The 16,235-nt window shown below is 34.6% G+C and overlaps 1 protein-coding gene across 1 annotated transcript in view; it reads left to right on the forward strand.

The window, feature by feature from the left end:
- Positions 1-258: 258 nt before the first annotated feature.
- Positions 259-16,235, forward strand: part of LOC144374013 (axin interactor, dorsalization-associated protein-like) — a 36,510-nt gene continuing 20,533 nt past the window's right edge. The window contains exon 1 of the mRNA XM_078036973.1: positions 259-424. Within this exon, the coding sequence (XP_077893099.1) occupies positions 259-424 (166 nt within the window). The remainder of the gene's footprint in view (positions 425-16,235) is intronic.

Genomic DNA, 16,235 nt, shown 5'->3' on the forward strand with positions numbered 1-16,235 from the left:
TGACCCAGTCATAGACCTCTTCAGATCCCTCATCCCAAAGCTGCTGGGTTGGGGAAATAGGCTGCTATGCAGCACCTTGCTGTCCAGCTGGCCCAATGGGCACTGACAGAGAACTGACTACTATTTGTGGAGGACATGTATATCTGAGAGCTCAGGACCTCTCCATTCCTTTGATAACCTGGACCCTGCTGTTGTAGAAGGGAGGGCACATGCTGCTCTAAGTCCCCATGCTTCTTCAGCACTAGAAATAGTCCTGAAATGGCAGTTTCTTTTGGTAATTCTGGGGCTGTTGAAGCTGCTGAAGATAATATCCTCAGTCATTCTGCCATTGTCCTTCATACAGTAGATACTTACAAGGGACCTGCTGGTCCTGATACTGCTGCATCTTTCTGTTTTAAGCCACCTGTTTCAAAGTTATCCAATTGTAAGCCACCAAGATTTCCAAGATGCGATCTCTCAACAGCACCACTGCCCAGCCCTCTTCCCCCAGCAGGCTCCATTGGGAAGAGCAGGCTGGTTGTCATTCTCTGGTGACAAGCAATCGTTTTTTCTCCCTAGGTCATAGTCGGGCTCTTTTGTTTTGAAATCAAATCTAAAAAGAAAGAGAAATTATTTGTAATAAAATATAAGGTAGAGGATTGGGCTGTGGCTCACTGGTAGTGCACTTGCCTGGTATGTATAAGGAACTGGGTTTGATTCTCAGCACCATCTATACATAAATAAAAATTAGTAAAGTTAAACAACTATATATGGTAGTTTAGCTTAGTTTCATAACTATCACTGACTTGCTTCTTGACCTTGAGTAGACCCAAAAAAGGCAATCCTTCCTGGGATGTCCATATGACTGAGGTTATGAATGGTGCATAATTCCAAACTCCCAACTGTCCACAGAGTCTGAAGCAGCACTTCTGCCCATTGGAACCCAGGCTTTTAAAATTCTCCCAGCAACCCTTCTGCAAACTCTGTATTTATGCTAAATCGATCTCCAGCTGCCCTTCATACATTCCTAGAACTTCTTTTTTTTTTCTCAAGATGCCCCACCAAGTTACATTCATGACACAATGTATTGTAAAAATATTTTTAACTATTTTTGTATTTAAAAGCAACAAACAGAACAAGAAAGGGTTTGTCATCACTGGACTGTGCATTTTATAATTGGTCCTAATAAGTGCGCTGAATACTCTAGTCTTCATATTTTTATCCTGTAAAAAGACAGGACAATTGTAATGTGGGCCATAGTCCCCAAAGCTTAGAGGTAGGTGTATGGAAATGATAAAATGCTTTTTAGACTAGAAAGCATAATTAGCCAAGGGTTGGAAGAGCACAGACAAGAGTGTCTGAAAGCCTTTTGATATTTGATCACTCCTGGAACCCATCTTCAAGTTCAGAATGGCTTTAAGTTATCAAGTAAAAGCATCATTGATCCATAATTAAGACAATTAAAATTTTAACTATACTTAACAAAACAATGATATCTGAGGGTGCCCAGGGGAGCCTTTGGATATTGTTGATCTGAGTTTTTGAGACAAACTTCGAAGACAGCTGTATCACAGAATTTTTCACTTGGAATCATTTTCACAACTTTGGGCTTGAGGACATAGAACACCTTGAAGTCTTCCACCAGAGAGTTTCCTGTCTCTCCAACAGCTCCTGTGGACACAGCTCTGCAGGCTACATCCCTTAGACCACTAGAGGGCATCATCCACACAGTGCAGGTGGGGATGCTCTTCCTGAATATCCTGTTGACTCCTGGGGTGTTTTGTGTAGAAGCAGGTCAAGACTAGAGAATTTTTTGTCAGTTTTTTTTCATTTTGCTATCATAATGTTTGATTACAAAACAGTGTATACTCATTATTGTCATTTAAGCAACACCAGGAGTAGTGAAGAAATCTTGCATTTATGGTTGTTGTCCTTTGCCCACCCTCTTGGAATCATTGTGAAGAATTTCACATGCTTTGTTTTTCATGTGTCTCACATTTATTTAAGTGTGAAATTCTGAAATGATATTAAATTACTTAATAAAACGTGTTTTGCATGCATTTACAAGGGATGTAACACACAAACCTTTATTTTGTAAACATCTTCCTTCATATAATGAGACTGAGAACAGGTGGAAAAATAGCAACTCTTAGAGGGGGAATGTCTTATTTGGACAGTAACTTGCAATATTGATTGAAGTGGCAGATGCCTGGCAATTCTGCTTCTAGATGTTTCCACAGGAAAATGCTATGCTTTCTTAAAGAACACTGAATCCCCAGATAAGAAGGCTCACATAAAATTATCAAGTTTTCCCCCACAATATCTAATAGCTGTGATGAGGCTTGTTTTAAGTTTTTTTGTTTGTTTGTTTGATGGCCTGAGTGTTGGATCCAGGGGTCCTCTCCACGTAGCTAGTTTGCCAACCCTCTTTATTTTTGGAGACACTGTCACACAGAGTTGCTTAGGTGGTTTTGAATTTGTGACTCTCATTCCTCAGCCTTCACAGTTGTTGAAATTATAGGTGTTGTCCACCTTATCAGAATTAGTTCATGGTTTTGGAGGTTTCAGTCCCTATTCAGTTGCCATGAATTTCTCATACTTGGTTGGGCATTCCACAGTAGTTTAGCTCAGTGGAAAATTATCAAAGATTACTTAAATACACAAAAATTCTTATAGTTCAAAGTTAGGGATTGGTTGCCTAATATTGTGAATTTAGGGTTAGAAACACACACACACACACACACACACACACACACACATACACACACACACACTTTGATTTCTTGTTATGTTAGAGCACAAAGTAATAAAGTATAAAATGCAAAACATCAAACTGCTCCCTGTCATTAATTTCCTCTGCCCAATAATTCCAGTTTAGTTCTCATAATGTGGTAGTCTCTCCTATTTCTTCTGTGCATATTGCCTGTGTTTCTAGTGTATATAGAGAGAAAAAATATAAACAGGGTATCAAATAATACATGTTTTGATTTTACATTCATGTCTACATGAGTGCTAGCATAAAAGCTTAGGAGATCATCAAAAATTTGGAAAAAGTTCATTAATATCAGTACACATAAATCTACTTTATTCCATGTAGGAGCTGCAAACAATCCTGTGGATGGATATACCATTATTTACCCAGACAGTGCCCTATTCATGGACACATGGCGTGTTTCTTTTTTTCCCCAATATAAAACATGCTTCATGAACATACTTGTGCATATATATTTTTAACAGTTGCATTTATTTATTTATGTAGGTGCTGGGTTTTAAACCCAGAGACATTTCACCATTGAGCTATATTCCCAGACCTATTTAACTTTTTATTTTGAGACAGGATCTCACTAAGTTGCAGAGTTGTGTGCCCCTGAACTTTCAATTCCTTGCCCCAACCTTTGGAATACTTGAGATTACTAGCATGTGACCTCCTATATTTTAATAGCAAATTTATAAAACAGCACAGAAGATGGACAGTATTAAAAACCTGCACTAGCATGTAGGACAACTCAGAAAGTCATAGTGAGTGAAATCCACTATATGATCAAAATTCTACAAATGACATTTAGTGGCTGTCAATAAGAAGCTAATTATTTTTTTAAAAGTCAAAATGCTGCCATGGTCCAAAAAAAGAAAAAAAATAGCAGTACCTATATTATCCTTATACAGTTGAATCGCCAGAAGTTTTTCACTGAAACATTTTGATCTGCTTTCCTGCTTTGCATGCTTTACATTTATATAAAAAATTCACACACAAACAAAAATGGAAAAGCTACCAATACCTGATTCCTCTCCCCTAGTTTTCTACTTGTATTCATCCACTGAGATTCCTTTTGACACCTTGGAGACAAAGGGAATGTTTAACATCAGATCTACCAAGAGTGGTTTGGTTTGTTGTTTTTGAGATGCTGTGGATCAATCCCAGGGCCTCGTGCATGGGAGGCTTTCACACAGCTACACATACACACAGCCCCATAGTAGGTTCTTATGTAAGTTCTCAATGTGTCAGAGTGCTATTTGGAGGTCATTTGGCATAACTGCTGCACGTTTGGCATGGATAGCACAGATCTTATTTGTGTCTTCTAAAAAGACAACCAGAGAGTCTTCATTTGCCTCCCACCAATTTGGATAGCTGCCCTCTGGAAGCAGAAATCTGTTTTTAAATCCGAGCATTTTCTCACACCATACTCTTGAAGGCAAGTAAGTCAATCTGAATTTTTTTCTTTTTTAAAATTATTAGTTGTTCAAGACATTACAAAGCTCTTGACATATCATATTTCATACATTTGATTCAAGTGGATTATGAACTCCCATTTTTATCCACATTCTATCTCTGCAAATAGCCAATTTTTTTCAAGCCTGGATCCTGTCCTAACTCTGAATTTACTTCATTTGTGTTCATTTAGCTAATTCAGCATTTCATTATACATAGCCTTATTTTCTTCTCTGGTTAATTATATAAGTAAATCTTGTCTCAAGAACCTTGAGAGCAGAAACCTGCTTCTAGAGACAGAATAGGCATTTAGGGTTAGGGTTAGGTTGGGTTAGGGTTAGGGTTAGGGTTAGGGTAGTTAGGGTTAGGGTTGTTAGGGTTAGGGTTAGGGTTGTTAGGGTGAGGGTTGTTAGGGTTAGGGTTGTTAGGGTTAGGGTTAGAGTTGGGGTTGGGGTTGGGGTGGTTAGGGTTAGGGGGTTAGGGTTAGGGGGTTAAGGTTTAGGGTTGGGGTTGGGGTTAGGGTTTGGGGTTTAGGGTTAGGATTAGGGTGAGGGTAGGGTTTAGAGTTTAGGGTTAGGGGTTGGGGTTAGGGTTAGGGTTGGGTTAGGGTTAAGGTTTAGGGTTTTGGGTTAGTGTTGGGGGTTAGGGTTAGGGTTAGGGTTAGCATGTATTATGATTTTATTCCTTTTTATTGGTGAATTTACAGTATTACATTGTATGGCTGTCTCATGTTTTATGTGCCTATTCACTCATTAGTTGGTTGACATTTGAATTTTGGTTATTTTCAATAAAACTGCATTGAACATTCATGTCAATATTTTATGTGGACACATTCTTCATTTCTCTTGAATAAATACCTATAAGTAGAATTGCTGAGTCATATGTTCAGTTTGTAACTTTTTACAGTAGCTGTCAAATTTTCCAAATTGGGTGTACCATTTTATATCTCTACCAGCAGTATGAAGGGGTTTTCTGTTTCTCTGTATAGCAGCATTTATTATTATTTTTTTTTGATTGTAGCTATTATCAGTATACTTAACTATAGGTTTAATTTACATTTTTCTAATGTCTAATAATGTTGAATGTCTTTTCATATGCTTATTTTTCCCTCTGTAAATCTTGTTTGTGAAATGTCTGTTCAAATCTTTTACCTATTTTTTAAAATGAATTATCTCTTACCTATTGAGTTGTAGGTGTTCTTTACATTTATGTGGTGCTGAGGATCGAACCCAGTGCCTTGTGCATGCTAGGCGAGCACTCTACCACTGAGCCACAACCCCAGCCCTGATTATTAGTATTTAAACAGGAGTTGAAAGCTATACTTTTTTTTTTCCTGACAAGAATCCTGCTTAGGGGCTGGGGCTGGAGCTTTGGCTTATTGGTAGAGTACTTGCCTAGCATGTGCAAGGCACTGGGTTCCATCCTCAGCACCACATAAAATAAATACATAAAATAAAAGGTATTGGTTCCAACTACAACTAAAAAAATAACAAAACAAAACTATTTAAATTAAAAAAAGAATCCTGCTTAGGTTGATAGCCACACTTAGCAAATTATATGTAGAAATATTCAAATAAAGAAACTATTACACTATAACTTCCCTGAACTCAGGGATGTATAGTTGACATTGCTAAGGGTGTATAGACCATGAATTCCTTTAAGAGTCCACATAGGTCAGCAAGAGTTTAAAAAAAAAGAAAGCAAATCCAGAAAAAGGACAATGGGCCATATTTATTTGTACCTTCTCCTGCATAAGAATTCATAAAACTGTGAGACTGTGAGTAAGTGAATGACATTTTAGAAAAATATATTGTGTGGTTTCCAGCTTTGGAAGCAAGTAAGTAAATGGATGAAAATTTGACTAAGTAACATGGTGGAGCTATCTTAGCAAATGTTAAGATTTCTTGTAAGAATTTATTGCTTAATGATAAAGGATGCAGACTTTTCATAAAGAGGATAGAGACCATTGAGAATACTACTTGATCTTTAAGGATATGATTGCATAGAGTAGAACTCTTATCTAGTACTTGTTTTTTGGAACTGTGATGAACTCTCTTTTTTAATTGCCTTTTTCTAGCTAGCACTTGCTGCCATTCCTACTCCTATACCTCAACCAAAATAGCAATCTTATTTTCAAAATCTTTTGCTAGCTTTTTTCTTGCATTTTTTTAGCATATACCATAAAACTCACTATTTTAATGTGTACAGTGAAGTGGTCTTTAATGTATTCACAGTGTGTTATAACCATCACTATTGTAATTCCTAAAAATTTCTCCTACTCCCAGAAGAAACTTCATACCTGGTGTCAATCATTCTAAATTTCTCCATATCCTGGTAACCACTCATCTGCTTTCTTTCTCTATGAATTTACCTTTCCTGGACATTTCATGTAAATGGAATCATATAACATGACCATTTACATTTGACTTCTTTTATATAGCATAATCTTTTTGAAGTTCATTCATACTGTAGCTAGCATATTATCTGAGTTTCATTCCTCTTTATGACTGAATAATATTCTACTGAATATATGTACCACGTTTTGTTCATCCATTAATTGATGGACAATTTGGTTGTATGACTTTTTGATCATTACAAATAATGCTGCTATAAACATTTGTGTACATGTGCTTTGTGCGAACATTTATTTTTAGTTTTTTGGATATATCCATCTAGGAGTTGATGGAGCATACAGTTCCTCTGTATTTAACTATATTAAACTTTTCCACAACGGCTGGCACCAATTTACATTCCCATTAGCAATGCATGAGGGTTCCAGTTTTTTCCGTACTCTCTCTACGCCTATTATTTTCTTCATCTCTCTTTTTTTTAAATTATATCCATCTGCATGGGTGCTAAGTAATTATTTTATGATTCTGATATGCATTTCCCTGATGTCTAATGATACTGAATATTTTTTCATGTGTTTATTGGCCATTTTTATATCTTGTTTAGAAACATGTCTAATCAAATACTGTGTCTAAAATTGGTCTTTTTTTCCCCTCTTTCTTCATAAGAGTAAATTTTTGCCTTTTACTGTCTCAGAAATAGCTTTGGATCTTCACTGTTGAGCTTGGACTAGCATCATAAATTCATCCTGGAAAACTCACTCAAGGCCTACCTGCCATTTTTAGATATGATGATAACTGGGCAAGCAGTATTTTCTGTTTTTGATTGGTGGACGGCTTTTCTTTATTTTCCATTAAAAATGTTTCAAAAGCATATTTTGATGGAGTTATTGTCATGGCTGTAATTTGGATTTGGGCAAATCTTATTGGGAAATTAATTATGATAGAATGATAACGTATCTATGGTTGATACTCTTATTGGTGCTCACTGGAAGTGTTAAAGTAGAATCTAGAAAACTATTTATTGGTTGTTTATAGAAGAAATTAGTGCATAATAAAGAAAGTTAAATTATGTGCTTTTTGAGATTCTTTTCAGCTTTAAGATTCTGAAATTTGTCCCAGTGAAATGGTATTAAAAGTATCTTATTGCATCATTATTTTGTACAAACTTTTTTTTGTAAAAAGTTTGATTCTCAGGGTAATGTAGATTTGCCTTGAAAATGTGGAATTACTTCAAAAACAGAACGAAGTATTATGTACTTTATTGTTTTTAAGAGATTTAATTTGTTTTACTTTGTTGCAGTTGAGATAGTTTGCTTTCAGTCCTTAAAAAAAAATGTTTTCTTACAGATTAGCAAGACATCTACAAAAAGAGGCCCAAGCTCAACACAACAATTCTGAATTCACAGAAGAGCAAAAGGTACCATCAAATAATATCTAGATATATTCAATTCCAAATGAAATTGCTCTTGAGTCCATTAAGCAGAAAAATAAACAAAAAACTGTTATATTTAAGTAAAAAAAATCAGATTGATCATGCTTTGCCTAACATTAAGTGAACATTTATACAGATATATAACTTATCACTTAATGAATTTCTTTTCTTAACTATTTAGGCCTTATTTAACTCTAACGGAAGTCATCCACACTTTAGTTGAAAAGCATGGGTAACCCAAAGACTGGAGTTTGTTCCGAGTCACTTGGAAAAACAGAAGGATTGGGAATAAGTGCATTCCACCTCAATGCTTAACTCTGAATTTTCATAACTCTTTATGTATCACCTCTCAAAGCAAAAAAAGAAAACACACACAAAACCCCCCAAACCAAAAAACAAATGGAAAAAAAATTAGGTCAAGTCAAGAACTTGGCATACAGACCTGTCAGCTAAATAAACATATAAGATTGCAAAATGTTTCACTACTGTTCTTTCTTCCTTGAATTAAAATTTTTGTATGTCAAGTTGATTCCCTGATAGAGATTATGTAAAAGGGGATACTTTAAAGTAACTTATTCTAAAAGAAGAGAAGAAATGGGAGGAAACAACACCCATTTTCTCCTGGCTCAGAGTAAGTAGTGTTAAGTCAATTTTTAATCTTGTAGATAGTGAAAAGTATGTGTTAGTCTTTTCTTCATCTCTTGTTTTTGAATAAATTTTATTTTTATTTATTTATTTATTTATTTATTTATTATTGGTTGTTCAAAACATTACAAAGCTCTTGACATTTCATATTTCATACATTAGATTCAAGTGGGTTATGAACTCCCATTTTTACCCCAAATACAGATTGCAGAATCACATTGGTTACACAGCCACAATTTTACATAATGCCCTATTAGTAACTGTTGTATTCTGCTACCTTTCCTATCCTCTACTATCCCCCTTTTCCTCATCTCTTAAGAAAAGGCAGTGTGAAAACCCTGGTGACCTAATTCAGTCTTATTAATACTTTTCTTTTTTTGCACAAGGGGAAATGGGAGTAATTTTTTGCATAACTTTTTAATTAAACTTAAGCAAGTTTTTAATCCATAGGCCTGTGTTTATTGATTCTTAGTTCCAGGAGTTTGGGGAGAAAAAGCCCCCAGAGGGTTAGCCATATTTCTTGCCCAAATATATTTGTATTTTTAAAATATTTAAAATCTACTTAAAAAATTATGTTACTACAATTTGAAAGGGTGTTTTTCGTTTTTCCTTAGTAAGTGCTAATATCCACAATAGATTTAAGAGACTTAGGATGTTAGTCCTGGAAAATAATTATCACAAAGGAAATAGCTGATATGCTTAAGGAAAGGAACAAAGACTATACACTATCCCATTTCTGTAAGATTTGTGAAATCTATCTAGGAACTGATTAGGAAGTGATCAGCTGGCATCATTGAATTAAGACTTAAAATATCTAAATCTTGATGAATAGAATCTTAGATATCCAGGTACATAAATTAATAGTTAATGAAGTACGTTATGAATATGAAGACAATAAAAAATGTAAAAAAGTTTTAATGATCCCATATTTTAGTCACCTATTTGCCTTCAATTAGTTAGATTTCTCCAGCATTTGTTGCTCAGGAGTAGAACCTGTGAGCCACATGACCTGAGATTAAAGTCTTTTGACCTCCTAAAACATTTTAAAATTACAAAACAAACAGGTTAATATCAAAAAATGAACCTTGTTAAGTGATGAGGAAAAAATTAACTTTTTCTTCATTTTCTTTATTATTCTGAGACTAGAGTTGTTGTTGAGAATGCTATTGATTCTTTAATTTATAGCTGTCCAGCTTGTCTTTGGTTATAAAGACCCCCAGATCTTGTACTCCAAAAGATCCAGGAGGCTGCAGGACCTAGGGGAGAGAGCTGAGACCTAGAGTCAGAAGACTTAAGTCTTGCATCCTGGCTTTGGCTCTGGGCCTGGTTTTCCTTATATAAGAAATGAGAGATTAGAGAACTCTTAAGTGACTTTAAAAGGTCTTTCCTTCCTAAAACTCCAGTGACCTCTACCTGTGAAGTGGTCTGTACCTCCTCCTTTCCTGGAAGCCTGATTTCTGAGGAACATATTATTTATAATACCTGCCCAGGAGGCATTTCTGGCTGCCAGGTGTAACTGCAGACCATATCTAATTAAATTATATATAATTAAATTATATATAATTAAAATAATCTATAATTAAATTATATATAATTAAATCATATCTAGACCTACACCAAACCAAACTTGATTTAGAATTGGTTGTGGCATATTAGTTTAGAAGAGAATATATACTCATCTCTCTCCCACTTCTCAGCCCTTTGTCTTCTGATTCTCTTCTCTAAAACCTGCAAGGTGCTAGAAAAGGAATAATAATTTATTTAAAGAAGTATAGATCTCTTTTGTAAATTTTTTAAATTGTAGATGGACACTATACCTTTGTTTTATTTATTTTTTTTATGTGGTACTGAGGATCGAGCCCAGTGCCTCACACATGTGAGGCAAGTGTTCAACCACTGAGCTAAAATCCCAGTCCCTATAGATCTCTTATAAATAAAAATTCTTGATTTTAGTAACTGACAGTTAAAATTATCTTGGGATTTATAGCATTTTTTTCCTACAGAAAACCATAGGCAAAATTGCAACATGCTTGGAATTGTGAAGTGCAGCTTTACAGATAAATGGATTTTTTTAAATGAATTATTCTAAATTGTTCTGATAAGATATTAGACATTCATGCCCAAAGCAATATTATCTCAGAAGGGTTTTATAACAATTGGAATTGATCAGTTGAACTCACACTTAAATGATTTAGTTCATACTTTGTAAACGGTAGAAATAAAAGATATGATTCTAATTTTTTCTGTTTCTATTAGCTTGAATATTCCAAAAATCAGTTTGGAACTTTTCATTTTCTACCTTTAAAACAAGAAATATATTTATTTTAAATATTTTATTCTTGCCATTTAAAAGACATAGGGTGCAGTGAAATCTTTGTAATGAAAAGATATAATATGCATATTTTAAATTTAGTCCACACAGTCCCAGGAAGAATTTAAACTGGAGGACCTGAAGAAGCTAGAACCAAGTAAGTTTTGTTTTATATTTTTTAGTGATTTTTTTTTAGGAAGAGAGTTTTATCTGTTGTGAATATTAAGATTGTTTAGCACAGAAAGTGATTGGATTTATTTCTCTTATTTTTTGGTGCTTTTAAAATTCCTACAATATTTGTATTTTTAATTACCATTTGGGTTTAATCTTTATTATAGAATATATATGTTGTACTTCATCTAAATATCCAAATTAACCTTTAATTTGTCTTAATGGCTTTAATAAGATTATAATTATTTTGATAAACATTTTCAGTAGAGTCCAGTAGAGAATATAAGGTTACAGTCATTAATGCCCATTCACATTACATGTTATTGAAAACTACAGTCTGAATGTTGGGAATGCATTACAAAGTGTTTTTTTGTTGTCTCCATTTTTTTCCCTTCTTCAAAATTTTAAAAAGTAAACAATTCCTTCAGTTATCTTGTTGGTTAGGATATTCCCAAATAAAGCCTTTTTGCTGTTTCAAATGATTGCTCTCTTAGAACTGTCTGCAGTATGGGCAAAGGCACAGTGTGAATAACTGAATGAATGTAAGTTAATGTAGCCTTTTTAAAAAAACTTTTTTAGTTGTAGACAGATACAATACCTTTATTTTATTTATTTGTTTTTATGTGGTGTTGAGGATCGAATCCAGTACCTCACACATGCAAGGCAAATGCTCTGCCAACTGAACTATAACCCAGCTCCTGTACTCTTTTTTTATTGAGATAAGATTGCACATCTCAGTGCATTTATGTGACTAGGGAATAGTAGATTTTATTTATCCAACTAAGTAAGATTTTTAAGTAGGGAATCATAAAATCAAAGCATTTTCAAACAGAAAGGAGTCTCAGACTTGTGATCACATTCTCTATTGAGGAAAGAAATGAAATGATTTGTTTGTCCTGTTTCACTTCAATCTCCAGTAACTGAGCAGGGCCTAAATCTCAGAACATTTGTCAGTGTATCTCAGTTCACACTAGTGCAATCCTTTTAATGTAAACATGCTTTGAGTAAGAGATAAAATATTAATTTAAGAACTAAAGAGAGCCTTGCACAGTGGCGCATGCCTGTAATCACAGCCGCTCGGGAGGCTGAGGCAGAAGGATATCAAATTCAAAGCCAACCCTAGCAAAGCAAGGCACTAAGCAACTTAGTGAGACCCTGTCTCTAAATAAAATACAAAATAGGGCTGGGGATGTGGCTCAGTGGTCAAGTGCCCCTGAGTTTAATCCCAGTACCCCCTGCCAAAAAAGAACTAAATAGAATGTTCCTATAAATTCCACAAACTGCCAATATCTAATTCATTATAGCAATTCTAACAAAGACATATATTATTGAGATAGCTGAAATGTGATTGTATTGCAGATCCAGGATAGAAAAAGGATTCTCAGAGTATACTGAAGGGGATCTGATTTTCTGTTGTTTGGGTTGGAAAAGAGAAGTTAACAACAACAACAGACAACAACAAAGGAATGCATAGCAGATTTGTTGTGATTCTGGTGGCTTTTCCACAGTTTTAGATGATCATATTTCATTTCTTCAGAACACCATTCTTCTGAATATGGCAAGAATTCTGTCATTTTAATAGTTTTGGTTTCTTTATGTAATCCAGATCATAAAGTTTTGTTTTCTTTGTGGTTCTGGGGATCAAACCCATGACCTCACACATGCTAGGCAAGTATTTCACCATTGAGCTACATCTCCAGCCCTAGATCATAAGAGTTGGAGATGTTGTAAGAGACACAACTTATATTCAGAAATAGTTCTTATGCCTATATCCAATGTATATAAGGATACTAATCAATGTAATATTTCTCACAAATTTTGGGGTTTTTTTGTATCTAAAACTTTATTTCTCAAAAGCATTAATAAATACTTTGTATAAGATTGAGATATAATTTATATAAAGCACAATTCACCAATTTAACGTATCATTCAATTTTTTTAGTAAATTGGAAGAGTTATGCAGACATCACCACAATCAATTTTAGGACATTTTCATCACCACAAGAAGAAACCCTATTCCCATGAGCAGTCATTCACTTCTTGCCATCCCCCTAAAATCCCTTCCAATTCCCAGCCCTATGAAACCATTAGTTTGATTTCTGTCTATAAATTGTCCTATTGTAGACATTTTATTTAAATGGACTCATATGATATATGATCATTTATGACTGACTACATATAAGATTATTTTGAGAAAAACACATTGATGGCTTTAAATAAAAGATTGCAACAGTTGTTTATATGGTGGTTCTACTGAAAATTATGTTTGTGTGTGAGTGTGTGTGTGTGTGTGTGTGTGTGTGTGTGAGAGAGAGAGAGAGAGAGAGAGAGAGAGAGAGAGAGAGAGAGAGAGAGAGAGAGAGAGAGATGATGCAGGGGATTGAACTAAGGGCTTTGGGCATGTTAGACAAGTGCTTTACCATAAACTATGTCACCAGCCCTCAGTTTTTTATGATAAAAATTATTAGGATTTTGGCTTCTTATTCAGTCACTATTTCCTATTAGTTGTTTGTTTCCAAACAAAATTTAAGAATCTTATAGATACACAGAGTGGCCGTAAAGACTGTGGATGTTTATTTCATATATTTATTATCTCTTCTCTTCCTCTGAGCATACTCAAGTACTTCTATTGCCTCACAAGATCTTTCATTAATTGCCTTTTTTTTTTTTTAGAATAGCATCTATATGCTAAGCACTCGAATCCTCTCAGTAACATTCTGCTAAGGACAACACCGACACTAGCTTGTAAATCCCAGCAATGAGTTTTAGGGTCACCTGGATTGGTTCTTTCACTATGCTGTTAGTAATACCTGTAGTGGTGCTGTACTACATCATTCCTAAGTACAGCTCTCCAGTTCAAATTCCTAAGAAATTATTGACCCATGTATTAGTCGAAGATCAGGTTAAAATCTATTAATTTTTTGGCTTTTTAAAAAAGATTTGGAATAGAAATGGAAAGAGTATTTTGGAGATTCACTTTATTATACTTTATATAATGTTTTTCATTTGTACTTTTCCCTTCTTGATAGTTATCTTTTTAGATGATTTTAATTTGCTGTTGCTTCTCAAAGAAACATAAGTGAGTATTCTGTATTTCAGTAGGGTAGACTCTGTAATTTGGAATTTATCCAAGCAGGGCACTTGTTGTGAGTTAATTATTGAGTTGGAATTAAATATTTTCTACAAATTGGTATTTAGTAATATTTCAGATTAAGTATACTTATTCAAGCCTTCTTTTTAAAATGTTAAGCCTCTTCTAAGGAAAATAGTGAATTCTAACTTTTAATATGTTGAACTTAACTGGTTTCCTTTCTTTTAAAAAAGTTTTTTTTTTAAATTTAATGCGTGTGTGTGGTGCTGGGGATCGAACCCAGGGCATTTCCCATATAAGGCAAATCCTCTACCACTGAGCTACATCACTAGCTCTTGGCTGGTTTATTAGGCTGATGTATTCTTTACTTGAACATTTTGAAATCTTTTAAATTCTGCTGAAAATACTAAAACTATGATTGTGAAAGTCTGAGCCATTTTTTCTTATGTTAATTGCAGTAATGTACTGCTGCTTACTCAAGCATATCTCCCCACCACCACCCTGCAAAATTCCCTTCTGTTAAGCCACCCTTCAAGGCTTCACAGAAATCCCACCTCTCCCTGAAAGCTTTCTCTGCTGTCTCTATTTAGGCATAAATAAACTCTGCCTCCTCTCCTGTATAGAATCATTTTAACTATCCATTGTCAGATTCTCACATGTGTTATTTTCACTTGTATTTGTTTTAGTCCTCAAAGAGATTTGAATGAACTCTTCCCCCACCCCAGAGCCTATTGAATGCTTTAAGTGTAGTATGAACTTGGCAAGATTGTGTTGAGTTAAATAGATTTGAATGTTTTGAAGGAATCTTTTCCTATAATTTAAAAAATAACCTTTCAAAATTGAGGCAGCTGCCCATTTTCCTACCACAAAAATGAAACACGTCAGTCACCAAAAGCAAAATGCATTTTGATATTTGCCTGTGTGTCATCTTTTGAGGGTTAGCTTCAGGAGGTTGGTAGGTCTGTGCTCCAAGAGAAAGGCTGGGAGTGCTGAATTTTCCATGGTGGAGTAGCATCAGATGTCTGCCATGTAGTGATCCAAAGTGTGTAAGTCCTACCAAATCAGCCAATGAATCTCCAACCCATGACATGCTTCATACTTATGATAATGTCTTTTGTAAAATTCAAGCTCCTCTTCAATTCCTCCTAAGACATCATTGCTAGTATTGGTAGAAAGAAAACTCTATGTAAAGTTTAAGCTATTTTAAAAGAACAATAGAATCTGTTATTCCATAGTTGTTGAAAATGTAAACCTATAATACAGTTATAGAAAGTAAAACAGAATTTGTTTTAAAGCTATTTAAATTTGTTCTAAAGCTATTCACATAAATTAAATGTTTCATAGTACTTTAACTTGTAAAAATAATATAACAAAGCTATTATTCTAAAGCAAATACTTCCTCTTCAGAGCTTTGATACCAAAGAAATGAAAATACTATTTAATTATTCTGTTACAATACAAATGCAAGATAACCACTGAGCCACATCCCCAGCCCTATTTTGTATTTTATTTAGAGACAGGGTCTCACTGAGTTGCTTATGCCTCACTTTTGCTGAGGCTGGCTTTGAATTCTTAATCCTCCTAAGCCTCTGGGATTACAGGTGTGCACTACCACACTCAGCCAAGATATTCTTAATAACCAAGATATTTTTCAACTTTTTTGTTTGTTTTTGACGTACTGGGGATTGAACCCAGGGGTGCTCTACCACTGAGCTATATTTCCAGTCCTTTTTATTTTTATTTTTTAAAACATTTTTAGTTGTAGATGGACACAATACCTTTATTTTATTTATTCATTTCATGTAGTGCTAAGGATTGAACCCATTGCCACATGTGCAAGGCAAGCACTCTACCACTGAACTACAACCCCAGCCCTTTTATTGTTTTATTTTTATTTTGAGACAGGGTCTCCCTACATTGCGTAGGCAGATGAACTTCTAGTCCTCCTGACTCAGGCTTTTGGTACCTGGGATTACAGACACATGACACCATAACAGGATCAGCTTTTAAAAATTATTGTTATATACATTTTTAATGGTTGATTT

The sequence above is a fragment of the Ictidomys tridecemlineatus genome, unplaced genomic scaffold (genome assembly GCF_052094955.1).
Source record: "Ictidomys tridecemlineatus isolate mIctTri1 unplaced genomic scaffold, mIctTri1.hap1 Scaffold_55, whole genome shotgun sequence".
Lineage (NCBI taxonomy): Eukaryota > Metazoa > Chordata > Mammalia > Rodentia > Sciuridae > Ictidomys > Ictidomys tridecemlineatus.